General features: G+C 36.5%; 2 protein-coding genes across 3 annotated transcripts; one reads left to right on the top strand and one right to left on the bottom strand.

Moving 5' to 3' along the window:
* Nucleotides 1-70: 70 nt before the first annotated feature.
* On the bottom strand, nt 71-16,497 carry BORA (BORA aurora kinase A activator). Of its 2 annotated transcripts, XM_056483233.1 has the most exons (12): nt 16,342-16,497; nt 15,895-16,065; nt 14,939-15,045; nt 12,573-12,618; nt 11,119-11,200; nt 9,820-9,885; nt 9,060-9,116; nt 7,894-8,111; nt 6,539-6,692; nt 4,914-5,512; nt 4,509-4,640; nt 71-3,018 (listed from the first exon to the last, which is right to left on the bottom strand). In XM_056483233.1, exons 2-12 carry the CDS (start codon nt 16,048-16,050, stop codon nt 2,869-2,871), a joined length of 1,767 nt encoding a protein of 588 aa, XP_056339208.1. In that variant the 5' UTR covers nt 16,051-16,065; nt 16,342-16,497; the 3' UTR covers nt 71-2,868. The 2 variants fall into 2 exon arrangements, with proteins under 2 accessions (XP_056339208.1, XP_056339218.1); XM_056483243.1 differs by lacking the exons at nt 14,939-15,045; nt 15,895-16,065; nt 16,342-16,497 and having other exon boundaries at nt 11,119-11,269; nt 12,573-14,312.
* A 190-nt stretch (nt 16,498-16,687) lies between these two features.
* MZT1 (mitotic spindle organizing protein 1) lies at nt 16,688-21,782 on the top strand. The gene is made up of 3 exons (XM_056499010.1): nt 16,688-16,809; nt 18,589-18,734; nt 20,131-21,782. The coding sequence occupies exons 1-3, from the start codon at nt 16,761-16,763 to the stop codon at nt 20,152-20,154; spliced, it is 219 nt and encodes a 72-aa protein (XP_056354985.1). The 5' UTR covers nt 16,688-16,760; the 3' UTR covers nt 20,155-21,782.
* Nucleotides 21,783-22,009: the final 227 nt, after the last annotated feature.

The raw sequence follows: 22,009 nt of genomic DNA, 5'->3' as shown, positions 1-22,009 counted from the left end.
AGAAGTCAGCACTTCTGTGCATTCTTTTTAGCACCTCAGAACTGAAAGAAGTAATTGAACAATACAGGTATTAAGGAAATGTCTTTATTCTGTTTCACTGCTCGATTTACAGTTAGACATGTTAAAGGACTCTTGTTAGAACTACTGATATTAAATTAATGTAAACAATGACCGTTTTGTGCAATGTGTGCCAACCAATGCATTTACAACTACAGAAACAGAATGGTCAAGTGACTTCCATAGTAATTTACACAGCAGGTTTCTCTACAAATCAATTATACAAACATAATAAAAAAATAGGCATGTTTTAACAAAATAAATATTTCCCATCTAACTGAAGACTACAAAACAGGATGAAAAATACAGGCAATTTAGGTGGGAGCATCCTTAATCACTTCTCACATCCACCCATTTCTGTTCCTTTTTCTTACCTTTAAGAAAATGCTAATAGAGGATGAAATGAAATACTTTAGGGATTGCTTTTTTCCTTGTAAGTACTTCAAAAGCTTCTGATCACTGAACATATTTTAAAAACAATCAAAAAATTTAGTCAAAAAGTAAAATAAAATCTTAATTATACATGTAACTCAAAAATTCAGAAACAGATCATAATTTGGGCTACCCTGCTTAACATTCATTAAATTTCTATTCCTATTTTAGTAATCACAATTGCAAAAATAAATCCTTTGTACAGTCTTTCAACTGATTATTGTTAAAATTATCATGAGAAACAGAAATGATGCAAGATCATATGTAACTCTTAAATCTGAGATAAGTTGTAGCCTGCTTTTGAGTGACAGAACTTCAAAGCTAAAGCCAAGAACATTTTGAAGGCCCTATTCTATAAAAGTCTGAGTTAATTTCCTGCTTTTAATAAAATCCATCCCTTAATTGTTATCAATCCAGTGTATTTCCAGCTTCTGGTAGGGCACTGTTTGAAGATCATGAAATAGCTAATATATGACACTAGATTCCATTACTGTCAATCCCACATGCAGTACAGAAATAGTGATTCAATTGCTACAGAAGTAAAAATAATGCACATCATGTTTGCTCATTAGATTTCTAAAGTAAATTTTTTAATATTTATTTTTGCAATGTGAGAACTACAATCAAATTATCCAGACAGACGTTTCCCTTTTTCTTAAATACACTTTTCAGAAAGCCTTCACTAGGAAATTATTAGTTAAAGCATTTCAATAACTGTTCTATTCAAACAACACACAACTGTCAGGTTTAACACACTGATTTTAAAGCCAAGAGATTCTGTTCACATTTTGCCTTTTGAGAATTTTTTTAAATGCTGTCTTGCCTTCAAATTTACATCTGACCAATATGACCAATAGGTTTCAGGCCTAGTGTGCCAATAGCTGCTCATCAGCCACTGTCACTTTGGTACAAGCTTTTCTGTTGGTTGTGGAATAGAACAGAAATAGAACAGATCCAATATCCTGGGACATCCTTGCTATGTAAAGAGAGGAAGACTGCTTCACATGAAATAGTTTAAAATGGACTTTTCTTTTTCATTAATCCAACGAAGTTTACCAGACCTCTACATAAACAGAGCCCAGAAACACCAGTGTATCCCTTACCTCTTCTTTCCCTCTTGGTCACCACTAGATTACCAAATGGACTTTTTTTCTCCTTACTCACATTTATAAGTTCCAGAATTTTAAACAAATACAAGCAAATTCAACCAAACCTGATTTGATTACACAAAGCAAATTCTCTGCTTTTGACCCCCCTGCCCCAATCCATCATTTCAATTCATTGATGGTTTTCTTGAAAGGATCAAAGGTTTGCTTGTATTAATACTTTTGGTAATAAACAGCATGCAAACGTTAATTATATTTTTAACTATCTAAATATTTTGGCAATTCCTTTAAACAACATAATAATTCTAGGAATTAAACAAAAGACTGAAGTAAAAATGTAATGCCTTACTGTTACAGAAGAAAGGCTGCACTATTTTCTTAGTGATGTACTGAGACCAGTGAATCCTATTGCACCTTCTTAGGTTCCTTTCAAAGAGTACCAGAGCATCAGTCTGGACACAAGTGCTCTTCAGAGACAGTAGTAGTGTCAGGAGATCAACTCCAAGTTTAGTACTAACACAATTACCAAAGCAACAGCATTACCTTTTAATTTTAAGGTAACCAGTAATACATTTTACTTAAGTACCTGGTAAACCTAACTGACATTACAGATTTCTGTCAAACCAAGGAAAAAGCTGTTCAGAGAATTGCTAAACAGCTTCTTTAGACACAAAGCTCATTTTATATTTCTAAGAGAAAACTTGGTGTTTGCTCTCATCACACTCTAGCAGTTCACTACTGTCCAGTGACTTACTCTTGGTACTAGTGGTGGTATTTATGAAGCCATACAATATATCTGGTTGGAGAAAAGCAATCCAAAACTAGACTAATACCCTTTTCACTTGCTTTCCCACAAAGAACAATGTCCTTCATGCCTTTAGGAGGGACAAATCTTAAAATGTAGATAATTTTGCAGTTATACTGATTCCTATGCAAGCTATCCTAGTCTGCTCATGGAATCCCCCCAGTCATAGAAGGAATGAGTCTGAAAAAACCTCTTATTTCTCTGTACCAAATCTAGACACCTTAATTTTCAAAAAGGATCACTTAATGACAATAATAAATTCCATAATAAGACCTGAAAAATGCCACATTATTTAATAACTCCCTTAATATATACTAAATAGTTTATTACACTTACATTAGAAAAGCAAAATAGTATGTATAATCCAGGTAATTGAGGTCATATGTATAAAAATTTATTAGAAACCACAGCTTTAAATTCTCCATCAGAAAACTACATACCACTTTTGTGAAATCCCTGAACTTGATTTTAATTTTTATGTTTCCAAGCAGAAATGTTGCAAGTTGCATTTTGACCAAATACTGTGCTATGTGTTTTTCCTTTTTGAAAACAGGATTGCTTCTCTGGAGATTTTGTTCTCAGCAACTGATTGTCCTTATGGCTTAAAACAGAACATTCCTAGGTGAATAGGAAAAAGTTAGTTTTAAAACCATTTTTAACAGAAATTGTCCAAAAGAAACAAGATCCAAGCTTATTATCCACAAATTTCAGGTACAGTAAGTACGTTAAGTACCAACTCTACCCTTCTGGAATAAATAAGAAATAAAATAACACATTTGCTCTACACAGATCTTTGAAACATATTGTCTGCAAGAACTACCTCACTTCAAGGGCTCACTTGATTATTAATGAATGAATAATCATTAATTATTCATTAATGAATGAGCCAGAATTGAATATTTCAGCCAGCAATGTCTGTGTTTTTTTTTCTTCATTCCCTGGGGATTCTCAGTTGTAAGATCTGAATGAAGCACTTAATGCCTTCACACTTTACTCCTAACCTAAAATGCAAAATTTGGTTAAGTCAGGACCCAGCATTTCAAAGACTAACAGTGGGAAACAGCAGCTGTGTGACATTGCAAGTGCCTCTAGGACAGGTTTGATACCAGACAATTGATTCTGGTAAGTACATGCACAGATAAAATCCACATCCAAGGAGGTGACCGGGGCAGGCTTAGATCAGTATTTTTAGATGTTAATGGCAAAATATCCATCTATTGTTCCTGAAAGGGCACCTTTGTCCTAGTCTTAAACGAACAGAGCTTAAAATTTTATGTTAGTGGTGTATATGACATCACCAATCTGCCCTTCCCCTTGAGAAGTGGCTTTCAGCATGTCACATCCAGAAGTGAAGTCAGGGCTGAATGGGTTTACTTGGGGTTTTTTATAATCTGGTACTAGTGGTCAGTACTGTCTCCCCTTGAAGGACTTTCAAGATAAAGCAGACCATAAACTACTAAGCTTTTAGCACCATGTGACCATTAATTACTGAGAGGAGATGATCTTTGCTCTCTTCTCCAAAGAAACTAGCCTTGTTTCCAGTTCTCTGGGAACAAAATTCTTTCCTGTCAGTCACGAGATTAAGGGTTAGGAGCTTTGCTAGATAGGTACTCTTTTTTGTAATGTTTTTCAGATAGGTCCTCAAAAGGCTTGTGATCAAAAGACTGTACCCACACAGAAAGTTCGCCATCAAATCAGCATACCAGGTATGGTCTAGGACTTGATGCTACATTTATAAAAACCAGCAGCAGACAATTTTTCCCCAGAAATGTCCATCTCCACAGGCACATGTTTAAAACTTAGCAATAAAAGAAGCAGCAAGAAGAAACAAAAATTAGAGACAGACTACAATAGTCATGAGCAGCCTCACTACTACTACTCATGCATAAACCTCAATTTCCTCCAAAACAACCTTTGCTTTTATCATAAAACATATTCATTTTACTGCCAGTTTAAGATATTTGTCCTGAATTAATTCAACACTCTCTGAAATTGCGCTATATTAACATCTTTATTATATGACAGTCTCTCCACTCAGGCTCCCCAAATAAAATGGGGAATGGATGTTTTAGATGGGAAGCCTATCACTGTTTTACCACAATTCCTACCTTTGTTCTAATCAGCTGAGATTTATTCTGAAACACAACAGTATTCACATCATTTTCTCTGCAACTGTTTTCAGCCCCCGCAGTATCCATAATGCTGTTTCCACAAGTCTGTGTATTGTAGCCACTGTCCACCTGAAATAAAAAAACGGGGCTTGAAAAAAATACTGCTTGTCAGCATTCATTTGGATTAAGTTAAATATACTAATGTACACAGCAACACAAAAATAATCATAGTTGCTATGCTAACTCCATTGAAAGAGGGGATGGAGGGAAGGGACAAAAGTCACAATGCCACCTGCATGCCATATCCAATAAGAAAAAATAACAATTACTTCCAGATTAGTATACGTATTCCAAGTTATGTTGAGCTCAGTTTTACAGAGAAACAAAAAAATACATTTTTACCTGAATACTACTGTTGTCACAAGGAATTGCACTGCTTTCTGCAAGAGGTGACATGCACATGCGAGAGCTTTCAATACTGAAAGTAATGCCTGTCATAAAGCTGGTCATTGCTGTATTGCTATTGCCAATTGTTTCTTTTATCCAGGTGTTTTCGTCTGAGACTTCAGCTGCATCAGCCATGTCTACAGTATTATTTTCCTTTAAGCCCTCTATATCCCGAAATGATGACAACCTTTGATGACAGCTTTCTGAGTGATCTGGTGCAATAGACACAGTTGCCACCACAAGATGTGTACCATGTGCAAAAGCGTCACTGTCTTCCTGATGTAAGTTTATTCCATTATCCATTTCTGGGAACCGAGCTTCTGCTGGAGAAGTGTTTTCCTTGTCTTCCTCATCCTCATCATGATTCTCAACTGCAATTGGAATTCTAATGACAGAAGTCTGATATTGGGCAGTTCCTCTACAGGCTCCAAGCCTCATAGGAGAGCAATTTTTAATTGGAGAACAACCATCTATGTAAGGACTTCTTGTACTTGGGGGTGTCATTCTATTTGAGGAAGGAATATCTGGAGAACGAAATCTAAATTTTCTTTGGTCTGAAAAAAAAGAGCAAAGTTTAACTCCACCTGATATCTGATAGAGAAACTCGTCGTTCTCAAGGCCCTACAGTCCATTGAATAATTTATAGCCAACTACAGAGTATTTCACAGACTGTTGCCTCCCAACACAACTAAACAAGCAACCCCAAAAACCAGACCCACCACCTTTCAGCTACCATGGTAAAGGCAAGTTTTTATTCCACCAAATTTCCTTTCTATGACATGATTTGTGGTATTGGAGACCTTGTATTTTCAAATTTCATTACTATACAGTATTCAAAAGAAAATGGGTGAAGGATGGTTCTATGTTTTTTTTTTCATAAACAAATACTCTATAGGCATTTAAATTTTTGGCAGCAATGAAGTTTAAGATCTAACAAGTAAGAAAACATCTGTGCAATTTCCATATATAATGGTGTAAAATACTACTGATCAAACTTTGTAAAAGTAATGTATAAATATGTATAATCATGCCAAATGTGTATAATCATGTATAAACAAGGCATTAAGCATTACCAGGTGTGGACATACCATGAAACAGTGACACCTTCTAGAGCAATGAGGACACAAAATGTTTGTGATTTCTTCATTAGTCATTTCATTTCAAATAATCTTCATGATGGTATGGCATGATTTGAAAGCTCAAGCTAAACATTCTTCATCCATTGACCATTAAAAATGCTTCAGGCTGGGCTAAATCAAAATTGTAACCTGACTCCGTTCAGGCATGTGGCTTTAAAACCTCTCCCACACTAAATGAAATTAACCTTTTAAATCTTGTTCATTCTTGTTAGGTCTTAATGCCTTCTTCCAAAATATTTTCCCTAGTTGATCAGTTGCAAGCATATACATTTTATTGTTTCACCTATTTCACTGCTGAACAGCAGATGTGTAATATAGGAGACTGCTGGTCTGCTAAGCAAAGGAACTTGTCTCCAAAAAGGTTCCACTAAGAATTGAGAAGTTTTTATAATAAAAATATATTACTCAAGAAAGAGTAATACATATACAATTAAACCATACCTGAGAGTGGTGTTTTTCTTATGTGAAAAGCAATTGGTGAAAAAGCAGGAGAACCATTATGTGCAGGAGACCCCTCTGAAAACGGGGGACTGGTTATACTTCCCAGACTATAAGCTCTTGTTCCTCCCTGAATAGGACTTGATGAAAACTGACCCTTCAGAATAAAAAAAAAACAACCAAACCCACAGAGAATTATTTTCATAATGTAAACTGTGGCTAATACCTATATATAAAATTGTTCTAAGACATTTAAGATGGCAGCATTGGGAAAGACTAATCCCTTACAATGACGATCTCTAGTTTAGTTTAAACATTCCAACTGCCACACTTCACCTGGACCTTATACCTCCACACATGGGAAACGTAATACCAGCTAGGACTATTTTATCCACTATATTTAAGAACTATGAAAAACCGAAATAGAGAATTACTGCTATCTTTGTATCAAGTCAAGTGTTTAATCTAAATTTCTTACTCATATCACTGCAGATGAAAGTCAGCCATTATTTACATTTTAATGTAATCCAATCTACTTAATTCAGCAGCAGATACAAAAGTGTTTCTCTTGAAGAAAAGAGAATGACCTTGCTTAAGACTAACATGCAAAAAACAAAACAAAAAAAAACAACCAAACAACCACAAAAAAAACCCAGACCAAAGCCCACCCCCTCATCCCCAGCACTATAATTATATTGTAGGAATTCTTCACTAGGTTAACTTTCTTTTAAAGCTACACTATCCTAGTGTAGGTAGGTTTTTTCCATGCACTTCAAACCAAACAGGTGAAAATACATCATCTAAACCACTTTAGCTGCACTATGTCCACATGGGGATAAGGTTCATCTTGCTTAATCTAAAAAATGGACATTATGTCCTGTGTCCCAATAAATGTCTTTTAATCTGAAAACTGGCCAATGGGAAAGAAAGGCATATTTAGCACCACACTTCAAAGATCCACAAGTCTTTTTTCACTACAAATGAGTTTATGAGATTTAAAGGAAATATCATATCAACTGGTATTGTAGGCAGCAATTCATGGATTTAAATAGGTCTTTTTTTGCAGGAACGTTTTACAGGGAAAAAAAAAAAAGGTTTTAACGTGCTTTCAGCAAATTTTTTGTATGTTTTAATTCCTACTTCCTTTTCATAACAAAATTAAAACATCATTCCTAGTACAAAAGAATAGCAGTGTAACAAAATAACTTGAAATAATAAAAAGTCAGTAATCAAGACTTTTGTCCACATGTCTTTTCAGAATTTGGAATTTGCAAAGAAAAAAAAACCAAATAAAAACCCTGAAGTTTTAGTCTAACACCTAGTCTCTCAAAGTACATCCCACAAAACAGGCTACTTACTGAACTAGATGTGTCCAGGGGGCTTCTGCACCGGACTGGAGATAATTCTATTGAACAAAGCACTCCAAGTGGCTGACTACCACATGGACTATGCAGAGAAGGGGACAAACATGCAGATACATTCCCATTTTCTTCCAAAAACAGCTTTCTTCTGAGTGATGAAGAACTCAGATTTTCCTGAGACTGATCTGCAAATTCATCAGTTCTAAAATATTCACCTAGAAATGTGGGGGGAAAATAATTTCCAATACAAATGCAGAAAATACATTTCATTACAGACACATATATAATTAAATTCAAACATTTAATCTAATTTACCAATACAGCAACTCATTAACCTGTTTAGGCACCTATCCCAAAGGTTTGCTTGTCATCCCTATAAAAAGTCACTTATGTTGACTAAAGTTTGTTCTACTTCTGCCTATCATCTCTTAATACTAAAGTCTGAATTAAAAAAAATTGGCTTCTATCTGCTTATTGATCTTTCCCCAGAATTGTATTATTCCTTACATCTAAGCTGTCAAACAGGGATTATTTACTACCCAAGCAAACCTAGACTCTTTTCAGGTCTCCTATATGCTTTGATGGTTTTCATGATATATCCAGAGGCAAACCAGATTAGACTTGAAGAAAGTCCAAGTAGTTAGCTGTTTACAGTAGGAAAGCACAAACTAAGACCCATGAAAATATGCTCAGATTTACCAGTTTATTTTGGGTTTTTTTTTTCTCTTCCAGTGCCCAACCACCCTCCGGGTGAAGAATCTCTTACAGATATCCAACCTAAACCTCCCCTGACAACTTCAGGCCATTCCCTTGGGTCCTGTCACTGGTCACCAGAGAAAAGAGATCAATGCCTGCCCCTTCTCTTCCCCTCATGAGGAAATGGTAGAAGGCAATGAGGTGCCCCCTCAGTCACCTGCAGGCAGAATAAATTCCAGTTGTCCTCCATATCCCTCCTGTTTTATCTTCACATCCACACTCAAATCATATAATTTAAGTCATACATCCCACGTAACTTGCAGTAATTGTCTTTTTAGAATGCATACTTAAAACCTTCATTCATACATTTAGTTTTCAGTATTTCACAAGAAAAACCCAGCTAATAATACAAAATCAAGTTTTCTATTTAGACATTCATAATTAAATTTAGATATTGCAAGACATACCTAGTATTTTCTCTAAATTAAAATCCACTGGCAAAGACAGTACTGTCTGACAAGCAGCTGCAATGAATAAAACCAACAAAATTAGCTTACAGTGACCTTTTACTAATGCTGTAGAAACAAAAATTCACTTTCAAATTGCACTGCAATTGAGCTATTCAAATTACAGTTGCAATAAGAAGTGTTAATTAAAGAATGATTCTGATTTGACAACACTGCATGGAGCACACTAGGCTTAGAGATAAAAAACCAAGAGTTTTAAGAATGCCTCTCTAGAGGCTTTTATTTTAACTGAGAAGAAACATCTGTGAGGAAAGGAAGTAGCAGAAAAATCAAAATACCTTGGGGGAAAAACAGTATCTAAAATGATGCAGTTTAAAAGATGTATTAAGATTTCTGATATTTATTTGGCACAGAAAATTATCATGATTCTCTAACCCAAAACAATCCAACATATTACTTGTAAATCTGAAGCTTACATTCACTTTTTAATCCAGAAAAAGTACAGACACTGAGTTGGAAAAAAATGCACTCCACAGTCTGCAGGGCACTTATTTTTCACTTGAAAAGATACAACAGAGTATAACAGAATTAAATTCCTATGAGAAATAGATATTAAAATCAATAGTACCATACAGTTCAAGAAAAACTATTTCTACAGTAACACTAACAATTAATTTCCTTTTCAAATTAAATATCCATTAAAAATGGATTATTTTTCTTCAGAGAAAGCCTGTAATCTTAGACATTGCCTTTTACTCACCATTGCTTTTCCCAGGCTGCAAGCTCAGCTGCCTTCCAATTGGAGAAATGTTATTTATATCTATGGCTGGAAAATATAGACCTTCAATTTAAACATGCACTACATATAGTTTTTAAATGTGGCAACATTAAGTTATAATACTGATGCAAAAATTTTGTTTGGTTATATAAAGTGTTTGGAAGAGATCAGAAAAGAGTACTGAGAAAAGGTTACCATTATAGCTATCAAGAAAATGTCAGCGTGTTTCTGTTAAAAACAAAAGCTCAGTGAAACAGTATCAGCATTGTCCAAAACTTTGTCTCCTCCTGTCTCTACATGACAGACTTCAAACAAACCAGTTCATGTCTACCTAAACAGGCTGTGAGGCTGTGTTAAACTGAAACACATTTCCAGAAAATCGTTCAGTCTGGACTGGAGAAAGGTGAAGATACACTTCAACATTTTTTGTGCAGCTGAAAAACACATTAGACCATTTTCTTTCAACATTCACTTTACCAGACTTCAGATAATTCCTTATGTCCTCTGCCCTTGAAGTGGCCATCTTACAACTGGCTATTAAAAATACACTATCCACAAGCTGTATCTCCTTGATAAAAAAATTTAAACAGCTTAGCCTTTTCCAGATCTTGCAAAAATTCCCTACTTATTCAAGACTTTCACACCAAACAACAGGGCATGCAAACCATACGTTGTAGCTCTCATTTTCCATCTTGTAATCCATTTGTTCTGTATTCTGCTGTTTATATATAAATTTCAATAAATGCATTAAGAATAAAATCTAAGAGTAGCATCAATGAAACAAATTTAGAAAACCCACGACTAGTGGCAGTGAGCTAGCAGGATGCAACAGGAATTTATGCTGCTTGTAAAAGTAAAAGAATACAGAATTCCATTTCCAATATGCTTATTTGATGAGGAAGCAGTCAGAATAAGAGGACGTGCAAATAACTGAAGAAAAAAGTGAAGTAGAAGACTTGGCTATTACCAGTATCAACCCATTTGATAGTTATAGATACAAAGTTATGCATGTAAATTAAAAGGGTTGCAGACAGATCATTAAAGTAGAAAAAATTAAGAACAAAGACGAATAATAACAAAAAGGAAAAACTATGTAAGACTTTTAATTAACAAATAATTTTAAAACAAGGAAAGCACTTGGGGACAACAGCTGAAAATCAATCAGTTGTGCCATATTTTATCACTGGTTCTAAAAATTTAAATTGAGATAAAAAAAAAATTATGCTTGATAATTTCTCCAAAAGCTATATTATTTTGGGTGGACACACAAAAGCAACTTACATTTAGTAGAATTAAACTGAGAAACTTGCTTGCCTTCATGTTCAGTCCAAGGAGAAGGAACTATGAGTTTTTTTGTGAAAAACTGGAGTAGAATAAAAACAAACCATCTCAGCACTTTTTAAAATTTTCAACATAAATTTAGACTAGTACCCTGAACAAGAAAAAAAAAAAAAACGTAGAACATTTCATTATTTTAGGCCCAAGGAGGTTTAAGAAAAAAACAATTTGAAAGCCCCTATGTTCTTTGTGAACACATAGCACCTCAGATCTTTCAAGTCTGCAGAGTGAAAACTATACACAAGTTTCATTTAACAGTAATTATTCATTTTAGAAATTGAATTGTCAGTACCATGCTCCTTGCATAGTAATTTAAAAATAATAATTTTTAAATTTTCAGTTTGTTAAGTTTAATTTTGACAATTGAACTATTTCACAGAAGTGATAAGACACTGCAGTAACAGTAAAAGGGATAAAGCAAGGCTTTTTGGCAACATTATTAGTGTTAGTGTATTTGGCTAAATTCATTAGTGGTAAAACACTTTTGAGTACTGGCACTTCAGTCTTTTTGTGTGAACCAGAAGTTGCACTGAGAAACACCCTGATGCTGACGAGATGAACACTATTACAAAGCTTCAAGAAACACATGGCAAATCCTTTTCTCAAGACTCAAAGTAAATGAAAAAACTCAGCTTGAAACACACAACTATTAAAGGTACAATTTTTATCAGAGAGTTTCAAGCTGTTCAGCTACCTAATCCATTAGGTTACACCTAAGAGGAAATACCCCTTTTAATGCAAATTTAGAACAGAGCATCTTAGCTGCAGGTCAACTACACAGCTCCTTTATGGAATCATAAAACATTTCTTGTTTGTAGAGACAAACTGGTAGACCTCCTATCAGAGACTTATTTTTTCTTTTTTAATTGAAGTAATAGTTAGAATTTCCGTAGTGAATATTTTAAACAATTCACTTTTCCTTCTCTGCTAGCCAAATGAATAGTGAAAAATGAAATGAAAAAAAAAGGATGGAAAAATACAAGCTGCCAGAATAAAGCCTTCCACCCAACTAAGCAGACTTTGGAAGAAATTAAAAAAAAAAAAAAAATACCAGACAAACTCTCCAATATTTAAAAAAATGCAGTATCACTCCAACAAACCCCCAACTTCTTAATCACCATTTTTAACCTGAAGTTAACTATAAGAGTTATATTACATCTACATTACCACTAGCCAAGAAAAACGAAAGAAAAAAATTTGTTGTTTTGTTTTGACCTACATGTGACTGAAAGAAGAGGGGAAAAGGAGTGCGTGGATTCTAACTACAGCTGCAAGGGATGAGGGCACAAAATTACCTGCTTACTGAAAAATGATAGGCTTCTGGGTTTTGAAACCCTGTAAAGACATGGATCATTTCTACAGGCAAATCAGTATTTGGTAGCACAAAGTTTAATTACCTCCTCAATAGCTTTTTGCCTTCTGTCTTCTGTCTCCTTATCAATTCTAAGTAACAAATGAAAAACAACTCAATTATTAAAACCATCACATAAGCAGGAAGAGATGTAAAAGTTCAGCCATATAATAATGTATAGATGCTCAAAAGAAAATTTATAAATTAAATTGCACTAAACCCTAAATCTTATGATGTTTTTACTCTTACACACAATAATCTCATACTATAAATTTAGAATTATAAATACACTTCTCAATTCAGTTGAGTTGAAAAGTACTTGTAGCATTGAAAAGTACTTAATAGCAAATATTCTGTTTACTCAGCATTCCTGGACAAAAACACAGTCATAACTGATGTTCCAAAATAACGTATATGGATAGATTTTACTATTAAAGTTAACATGAAGTTAGACTTGCACTATAAAACCAAGCAGATTAAAAAACTGAGCTGTAAGGAATTAAGGGCAACTGAAAACACTTCTGGAATTTGCACACTCAAATTCCTAACACAGGCCACTTTCCCAGCAGAGTTCTCCCAAGTCAAATTCTCAGTCTGCCACAGCTACTTCAATATATTTCAGTTTCTAACAATGAATATATTTCCTTATGCAGCTTTAAACTTAGTTTTTAAAAAAATATTGCAGTTTCTTCAGTTACTTCATGATGTGTGAGATTCTATATTTATATTTCCTCTAACGGTCACCTTCAAGCCTGACTTTCAGTTACTACAATGTAATTTATTGTAAAATTTCTTGAGGCTTATAAATGTTCATCATTTTTTTAGCTGAACCCCCCAATACTTTCATTCACAATTCATATACCTGAATTATCCTTCAATAATTTTAAAAATCAGTCAGGTAACAAGATATTATTAGATACACAAGCATGCACGGATGTACCAAATACATGAACTCTCACAGCTCTTCTATGCTTTTCAGACTTTGAATGTATCTGGAATGTTTGGACATGCCACCTTCAATTACATCTGCTACACTGAAGTGACAGATCTATGGAGGCTCTTGCAGAGTTGTTGTACCAAAAAACCAAGCATACAATCACTGTGTATTTATGTATATGTATGCACTGAAACATGCAAGCATGGACACAGCAAATCTCCACATAGTCAAACTAGCCTCTTTCTAGTCACAGCAGATGATAAAAAAAACCCCCACAGTGATTGACAGGAAACAGGGGGACAGACTGAAAGGACCCACTGAGACAATGCATATATCTAAGGGCCACGTCACTCATCATCACTGGAATTGTCACCCAAGTCATATTAAAGCTAGATTGTCTGAATAAGGTTACAGAAACAATGTAATTAACTTAATTCCTAAAAACATAAGGCTTAAGGCTTTAAAATGTATACAAAACATTAAGTCTGAAACCTACTGGCTGCTAGAGGAAAGACAGGAAACATGAAAACCTGGTGATTCAGATACAGCTGGGTACAGTTATAGTCCTAAAGTTTTTATTATTCAAAAAGAGAGATGTAGGTTCAGTCAGACACTTCAAGCAGTAAGTTACTCCACAGTATTTTTTATGATGAGGGTGTTGAAACACTGGAACAGGTTGATTGAGGAGGTGGTAGATGTCCCATGCCTAGAAACATTCAAGATCAAGATGGATGGGACTGAGCAACCTGACCTAGATAGGACTGGTTTATTATTCTATTCCTGCAGTGCTTCATGCCATGTGAAGTTTGTATCTGAAAAATGTAGGAGACAGTCTACAGGATTCACCATTAAGGCCTCCCCTTGGCATGCCATTCTCTACCACCCGCATGTAAAAGAACCTCAAGATAAGTTACAAATACCAAAACTGTTTTACCCACCCATTTTCTTCCTTCAAGTTATTTTCAGAGAAAGGAAAAAAGTTGAGATAAGGCCCCCAAACTCCTTCAAGTAACTAGCATGGGTGCCCCCTCCTTCACAGTAAGTCTAATCTATAAAACTTTGGAAGAGAGTACTGGGGCTTCCCCAGCTAGTTTTCTACCCTTCTGCAGGAGCCACAGAGACCAAAGAAGGAAGCCTCACTATGGAGCATTCTGAGAAGATAAACTGTGTTGCAACAAAGAGCAGAAGAGGTAGCCTGGTAATGATCACTGGCAAGAGATTTTCTTGCTTCCACTAATTGCTTTTATCTAGCTGTCTTCCAAACTGCAATTGGAGTGGATCAGCAGCTCTTAACATTAAAAGGAAACAACACAGAGGTAGCCTCATCTAAAAATCATATCCACATCAAGTAAAAAATTGTGTTAAATATTTGAATAAAAAGTCTTCAATGCTATGCTGAAACGTTAACAAAGCAAAAGAACAAGTGTTCCAGTATTAAAGGTAAGTTAGCTACATAAAAATAAATTGTAAGTTACCCAGCATGGTTCAAATACATTCCTTGGCGTCTAATATCTTCCGAGTCTATTTCCACAGGATTTATTAGAGCAAGCTGATCAATAGACCACCTGAATTTTCCTGGTGTCTGAAAAAAGAAACAGGCATCTTAATGCTTGCTACTCTAAAGACAAAAATAAAACCACAGGACAAATCTCAATGGAACAACACAATCACAGTATCCATACAGTTTCTGTCAAAAACAATCAAAAGTGTTTCTAATTAATAATCTACTCTAAAAAAAAGTAAGTCAGGCTTCTTATCCTGCTGGTAGTGGTAGTACAATGATTTACAACATAATAGTAAGTGGAAAGTTACAGCTAGTATTTACAAATTGAGGCAACAGTTTCTTCTCGATTTCTAAGGACAGGTCTACTAAAGATAAGTAACTTGGGGTGAACTTAAATTGCTTCTTGATTGCCACAATCCAAACTGTGGTTCCATGAAAATCCAGTATCCTGATTCAAGTTATCCAAATAATAGAGCAGTCTTCCTTTCACTTCTCTTTTCTAAGACCAGAACTGCAAGGTCATGTACATCCTGCAATGTCTCCCTCATAACTGACATACATAGGGCACAACAAAATTCAATTCAGAAATAAATCAGCCTCACCCCTTTATTTAACTATTATAAAGAACTGTTCAAATATATTAGGAAAATTATCTACAAAGTGAGTCTTTTTAGTTTCATTAGCATCTCTACTGCACTCAACTGCTAATATCTAAAGGATAGGGAGAGAGGAAGACTAAGTGGCAGTATTAGTATTTAAAAGCAGCATAGTTATGTAATGAGAAGAAACTCCAAACGCCACCCAAGTTCATTAGCTTGGTACATATGTTGACGTATACTAAATAAAATACCTTTTAAAATGCCTTTAAATTAAAAATATTAGCGCTATATCTGTACTGTATCTAGTAGTGTAACGACCAGATCTTACAGATGAGGATTTCGTTGACTTAAAGACCAATGGACTGGAAACAATCTGGTCCTGAAGAGTGTAATAATCACTGGGACTTTCAAAAGGATTCAGGATTGTGACTCGCCCTGGAGTTTCTGGTGTTATCTGCATTTTAGCTTCTTCTGTATCACCCATAACACCAAGCTATACCTGAAAGAGAGGGAGAGCAAATTAAGGAAAACGAAGACAAAAATCCAACAAACAAACAAAAACCCTCCAGCGGAGCACCAGAAGAGACCGAGCGGCCGTCCTGCTGCCCACGGGCCAGCAGCAATAACGCCCCGGGCAGTCCCGCTGCGCCCGGCGCTGAAACCGCCCGCAGCCCTCCGCCTCAACGGGCCGGGAGAGCCCCGGCTGCTCCCGCGCCTCCGGCCGCAAACGGGACGGGAGCCCCGGGGGAAGCGGCCCCGCTGAGCCCCTTCTCACACTTCTCCCCGGGACGGTGCCACCGCGCCGAGCCGCTCGCCGCTCCCCCAAGCCCCGCCGCCGAGGAGGCGATGCCGGGAATGCGGGGTGAGCCGGGAACACGGAGGATGCGGGCACCGCCACCTGCCGCCGTTATCTGGCCGCCGCCGCCGCGCCGCTCCCGCCCCTGCCGCGCCGGGCGGCCCTTTAACCGGCCCCGCCCCCTCTGCGTCCTGTGACCAATCACGGGGCGCGGCGTGCTCCGGCGGGCCAATGGCCGGGCTGCCCTTCTCTCGAACGGGCCAATCGCCGGAGCCGCCGCCGCACGAATTCAAAGAAAGCCCGCCCCCGCCGCGCTCGCGCTGCGCCGGGCCGTCACGTGGGGCCGGCGGGCCCGGGCGTGCGCGGCGCGTTCCGGTTCCGGGCGCGGCGGGGTCGCCATGGCGAGCAACGCCGCCAGCCTGAACGCCGTGAGGGAGACCATGGACGGTGCGTGACGGCCGCAAGCGACAGGGAGCGCCTGGCCCGCCGCGGGCCGTGCACACGGCGCCTCTCTTGGGAGCGGGAGCGCGGGTTGCGGCTGCCGAAAGACGCCGCGCGTAGCAGTTTTTGTTTTACTTCATGTCACTTCATGAAACGGTTCAGGCCTCGCAGAGCCAGTGTGGCTTTTACTTTTTTTTTTTTTTTTTTAATTAAGTATTTAACGTAGAATACTAGGGTTGCTTGTATATACTTACTATGTGCACGTGTTTATGTATTTGCTCTTGTTTGTCGTCGTTTGTGACGGTTAATGTAAATGCATCGGTGCGTCCCGGACTGAAGCGGGGGCTGGGGAAGGACCGGCCCTGTGCTGCTGGCAGCGGCAGCTCCTAAACCGATCCCTGAACCCCGGTGGTTTGTTCTTGCTCGTGGCCCAGAAAACCGAAGTGAACTGGAAAAGAGCAACCCAAACTACAGTATAGTGAAAAAGATTTGAGGATAGTAGTCAGTGTTGCAGAACTAGAACAGATTCTGGTGTGGAAAAAAAAAAAAAAAAAACAGATCCAGGTACTGTTGTAAGATGGGGAATACTTTGGAAATTGATAAGCCGTGAGAAATGTGAGCAAGTAAGTGAAGTTCAGGTGCTCACTTTCAGCCTGACTGTGAGGAATCAAAGCTGGCATGTTTTAAAGTTGTTTCTCAGTGTAGTGTGAAACTCTGGGATTCCACAAAATGCCCATACCAAAAGCTTATATGCAGGGTAGAAAGCAGCCAGGCAGTCTGTTGGGGGTTGTTAAACATGAAGCCTTTCTCTGAAAATGCCCTAATGAGGGAGTAGAGGCTAGGGAGAATGTACAAGGGATAGTGCTATGAATTTATTTTCTGATGCTGATCTTCCCTTCTCTTGAAGTTACAGCTGCTGTTACAAAAGGGTTTTCTAATACAGACCTTCATGAGTTGAGCTGGTGTAAAAAGTAGCATTTCAGCCACTGATCTCCATGCTGTGACCTACTGCAGGAGGCAAGGCAGGACTAGCAGAATGATTATAGCTTCTCTGATGCTGCAAGAGGGTGAAACCATTTTGTGCATGTAGAGAGAGATTTCTTTGGGAAGGACGGAGAATCCAAGTTCTGGTAACTGTATTTGGCAATTTCCACTTCTGCAGGAGTTTAGACAGGAGGACAACATGCAGATTTAAAGACAAAGTAAGGCTTTTGAGAAGAGTTATAAAAAGTGCACTGATGTTCAGTTCAGATTTAGGAGCCCAGGCTTCCTGTGTAACTATGTGTATATTTTATTTAGAATAGACACAGACATTTAGTAAATAATTGTTGCCTGCAAAGTTGTTAAGAGCTCAGAATTGTTGTGGAAAAACTGCTACATCTCTCTGCCAAAGACACTGCCTCAACACCTAAAGATTAGAAAGGACTTCATCAGTATCTGGAGTCCAAAAGCACTGAGTGTTCGTATAGCATACCTTTTACCTAATTGGCAGGCATGTTGCTCAATTCTTAACTTACTTTTTTTTTTTTTAGCTTTTCAAAACCCATTAGCCAGTATTAAATTTCCTGAACCAGGAAAGCATGGTGTTTATATTAGATGCTGTAGCTTTTAACTTATGCTGGAAAGCTGAAAATAAATATTGTTGAAGTTCAAACAGCAATGGACATCTGTCATATTTGCAGCGTAGAAGTACTGTAGAATCTAAATGCTGATGAAGAACAATCTTGATCATTGAAATTTCATAGTCTGTAGCAACTAAAGTGCTTTCAATTTTTTCTGTTGCAGTTCTGTTTGAGATTTCAAGAATATTAAACACTGGCTTGGATATGGAGACGTTGTCTATTTGTGTGCGGCTTTGTGAACAAGGGATAAACCCAGAAGCATTGTCTTCTGTTATTAAAGAACTGCGTAAGGCTACAGAAGCTCTGAAGGTAATGCTCTAGCTTAAAGAGCTTATACATTTGTTTTTTAGTGTCAGATTTACATGCAACTTGTTATATTTCCATTTGAAAATTGTACTTTGATGTGACACATTTTTAAATCAAGGAAATTAAATGTTCAATAGAGAGGGCAATGAATACAAATAAATTCAGCATGAAGCAGGAAATGGTACAAATAACATGTTTCATAGAAATAAAATAACTTAGACTAACTCTGCTGAAGAAAAAAAACCATTACCAAAACTCACAATTTTTTTTCTAGCCACCATTTGTCCCCTTACCTGTGTAATACCACAAATAGATTTCTTCTTTAACCAATATCAATTCTACAGCCTCAAATCTAGCAGTATGCAGCAGTACTTGTAAACAGGTACATGCAGCATGTTAACATCATCTTAACACATTGCTTTTATCCCCTTGACCTGTGCTTTGAACCTTTCCAAAAACCAGAAGGAGGGGATTTTGTCATGTGTGTATATATAGAGCTTTTCATATATGTGTATTTACTTGTTTAATTAGTAGAGGATAACCATGGTTTTACAAATAAAATCTCACTTGCATTTTAAAGGATTTTCATTCTTTACTGTCTACCTAAACATCTCGGTCAGGATTTTTTACTACTGCATCTTATATTTGGTTATTTCTGAGAGCTAAAAGGGGAAACCTATATCTTGCTTCTATTCTGGAAGACTGCATACTTTAACTTAACATTTTTCTGTGCTCATGCATATTTTGTATTTTTGTGTGTGCTTAAATGTGTGCTTACGTATGCATTTAACCATGTATATGAAAAACTGAGGGCTGTTTTACTTCTTCCAGTGCTTTCACTGGTTTCCCATTCCCGTTGCTTTCCTTTGCCTGTTTGTCCCATAACTGGTTTAAAATCTACCAATGTCAGTCTTCAACATCTGTGCCTTGTTGACTGGAGCTATTCAGTAATAAAAATACTAATATTCTTAATCAAATAATTGGTAGTATGATTTATGCACTTATGATTAGCGTCATTCTTTTGAGTTTTGTCAATAACTTATCTGTATGGATGGGGTAATAATTATCATTAATTATATAAAGTAAACTCCAAAGGTGACTATATTTATGCATTTGAGCCTTTATTGAAAGTATTAGGGTAAAATGTATAAATGTACATCCTGTGTTACAGGATGTAACACAAGCAAACAGCAGTAAAATGACGCTTTTAGTAGAGGGTAATGGCAGTTGACAGCATTATTTTTTTTAGAAAACAGTGTTCATTAGAAAAAATTTCCTAAGTAGCTTTTTTTTTAAGACCCTTGAGTTCTCTTAAATGTTAAAAGTTACAAGAAAAGAGTAAATTTAATCTACACAATGTCTCTTGGTGACTTGGAATAATTTTTTTTTCTGTTTCTAGGCTGCTGAAAATATGACAGGCTGACATGGAGGAAGATCTCTGCATAAGAAGAATGCTAAGTTAAACTTACCAGGAGCTCTGAAGATTGCCACTATTAAGAAAAAAAAAAAGTGAAATAAGTGTATGTGAAGGTTTTACAGTACTTCTGTAATACTTTTCAAAAGAATGGTGTATATAATAGCTTTGAAAAGTTTTTTAAAAGTTCACCAGTAATATTATTATCTGGTATTTTTGTGAACTGTTTGTGAATGTAGTGCAATTGCTCTTCTTTGGCATCTTGTACATCTAAAATCATGCTAGATATTGTACATTTGTTGAATTTACTAGAGTGTACTAGCAAATCTTGTTATAATGAGTGTATCTTTGTTAATTCATCCTTTAGGAGTGGTATTATATAATGGGTTTTATCTTTTGCTTTGATGAAAAACTACATGTGCAATTTTAGTCTTGCTTTATGGTCCAGATAGGATCGAAGCCCATGCTGACTTTATTTTAGAGTAAGAGCAGTAACTTAAGTCCCAAGCTGGAAGTAATAAATAAAGCATTTTTTAATAATGTAGGTAATGAATTGTGCTTTTGATTTGGATTCAAATTGCTAGGAAAAGTGTTTAACTTAGATAACAAAAGTTCTTCAGCTATCCTTGAAGATATGTATGTAAATTGAAATTCTAGATGTTGCAGAATGTGATCAGGGAGATCAGATGCTACATTTGTTACACCTGTTCTGACTGCAGGATCTAAAAATATTGAGGCTGTATTGTTACTGCAATACAGGAGTCAGTAGATGCTTCATGAGAAGCATCTGATTTGGTTGATGAGTACCAGTAAGTCTTAAACAGCTGCTTGATAGAGAAATGTCTTCTCATTTAGCTCTAGAAACCTTCACTGATGCCAAAACAAGTGTTAATATCCAGTAAGTATCTGTGCACCCAGGAATTCTACTTTGTAAGAAAATGGTTTCTTGTGTGTTCTTCATCTGCTGCTGTGTAAGTTTTTTGGGGTTTTTTTAAAAGGTTTTTTGATATTTTGTTAAGCTGTTTTCAAAGTGTAGCATTAATGGCACCTAAAGCAACCTGCAGGGTTAACAGGGCAAAGGACATTTGGAAATGAACCTGGAATCTTAGCTAAGCCCAAAGTTATATTTGTGCAGAGATAAAAAGTTCTTTTTACTTGAAGAGTTTACATCATATACGTTTCAGATCATAGCTCTACAAAAAGCAGTAAAGGAAGCTAAATACTTCATACTGCTGACAAAGAGAATAGAAAAATATTTATATTGCACTGAATCACTTACCTTTACTTCCAGTTCGTCTGGCCAAAATATCATTCTGGGAAGATTCTGTAAATGACCAAACTGCATGATTTTGAAGTGGTTTCATGTTGCACACTCATTTACAAAGGACTTTAAATGTTCATAAACTGAATATTTACTGTGTGAGAAGATATCAACAATTAACTTTATCTTAGGAAATCTGAAAATTCAGTAAAATATCAGGAAAAGTCTAGGCCAGATCAGCACAAAAATGAGAAAAGTCTTGGGGAGCATTCTTGCTGATTTCCCTTGTGTAACTTAAACTCTGAAAATTTTCTGTAAACTGTAGCAAATGTAACCAAAATAATAATGAAAATAATAATGAAACTTTATTAGAATATATGTATCTGCTGCTGCATTTCCTTTTCCTCCACAGCCAAATCTTGGGTAATACAGGAAGTCTGATGACTTCCCTTGAGTGTCACTCTATTGATTAGTTTTATATATTTCCAGGGTTTTTTCTAACTTGGTAGCTCGATTTTGCTTTGGGTTCAATGTCCTTGAAATGCTTAAAACCAGCTTACAACTGCAATATGACAGTTTATACATAATTTATAAAATTATATA

This window comes from Oenanthe melanoleuca, chromosome 1, assembly GCF_029582105.1.
Source record: "Oenanthe melanoleuca isolate GR-GAL-2019-014 chromosome 1, OMel1.0, whole genome shotgun sequence".
Classification (NCBI taxonomy): Eukaryota; Metazoa; Chordata; class Aves; order Passeriformes; family Muscicapidae; genus Oenanthe; species Oenanthe melanoleuca.
The sequence above is the reverse complement of the archived record's forward strand: the minus strand, read 5'-3'. Positions and strand labels throughout refer to the sequence as shown.

Coding starts and splice junctions, on each gene's coding strand:
- BORA (XM_056483233.1), bottom strand. CDS start 16,050: ATGGGTGATACAGAAGAAGCTAAAATGCAGATAACACCAGAAACTCCA. Junction 5,513..6,538: donor AAGAAAAACACCACTCTCAG/GTATGGTTTAAT, acceptor CTTTTTTTTCAG/ACCAAAGAAAATTTAGATTT. Junction 4,641..4,913: donor GTGACAACAGTAGTATTCAG/GTAAAAATGTAT, acceptor TTTTTATTTCAG/GTGGACAGTGGCTACAATAC.
- MZT1 (XM_056499010.1), top strand. CDS start 16,761: ATGGCGAGCAACGCCGCCAGCCTGAACGCCGTGAGGGAGACCATGGAC. Junction 16,810..18,588: donor CGTGAGGGAGACCATGGACG/GTGCGTGACGGC, acceptor TTTCTGTTGCAG/TTCTGTTTGAGATTTCAAGA. Junction 18,735..20,130: donor AGGCTACAGAAGCTCTGAAG/GTAATGCTCTAG, acceptor TTCTGTTTCTAG/GCTGCTGAAAATATGACAGG.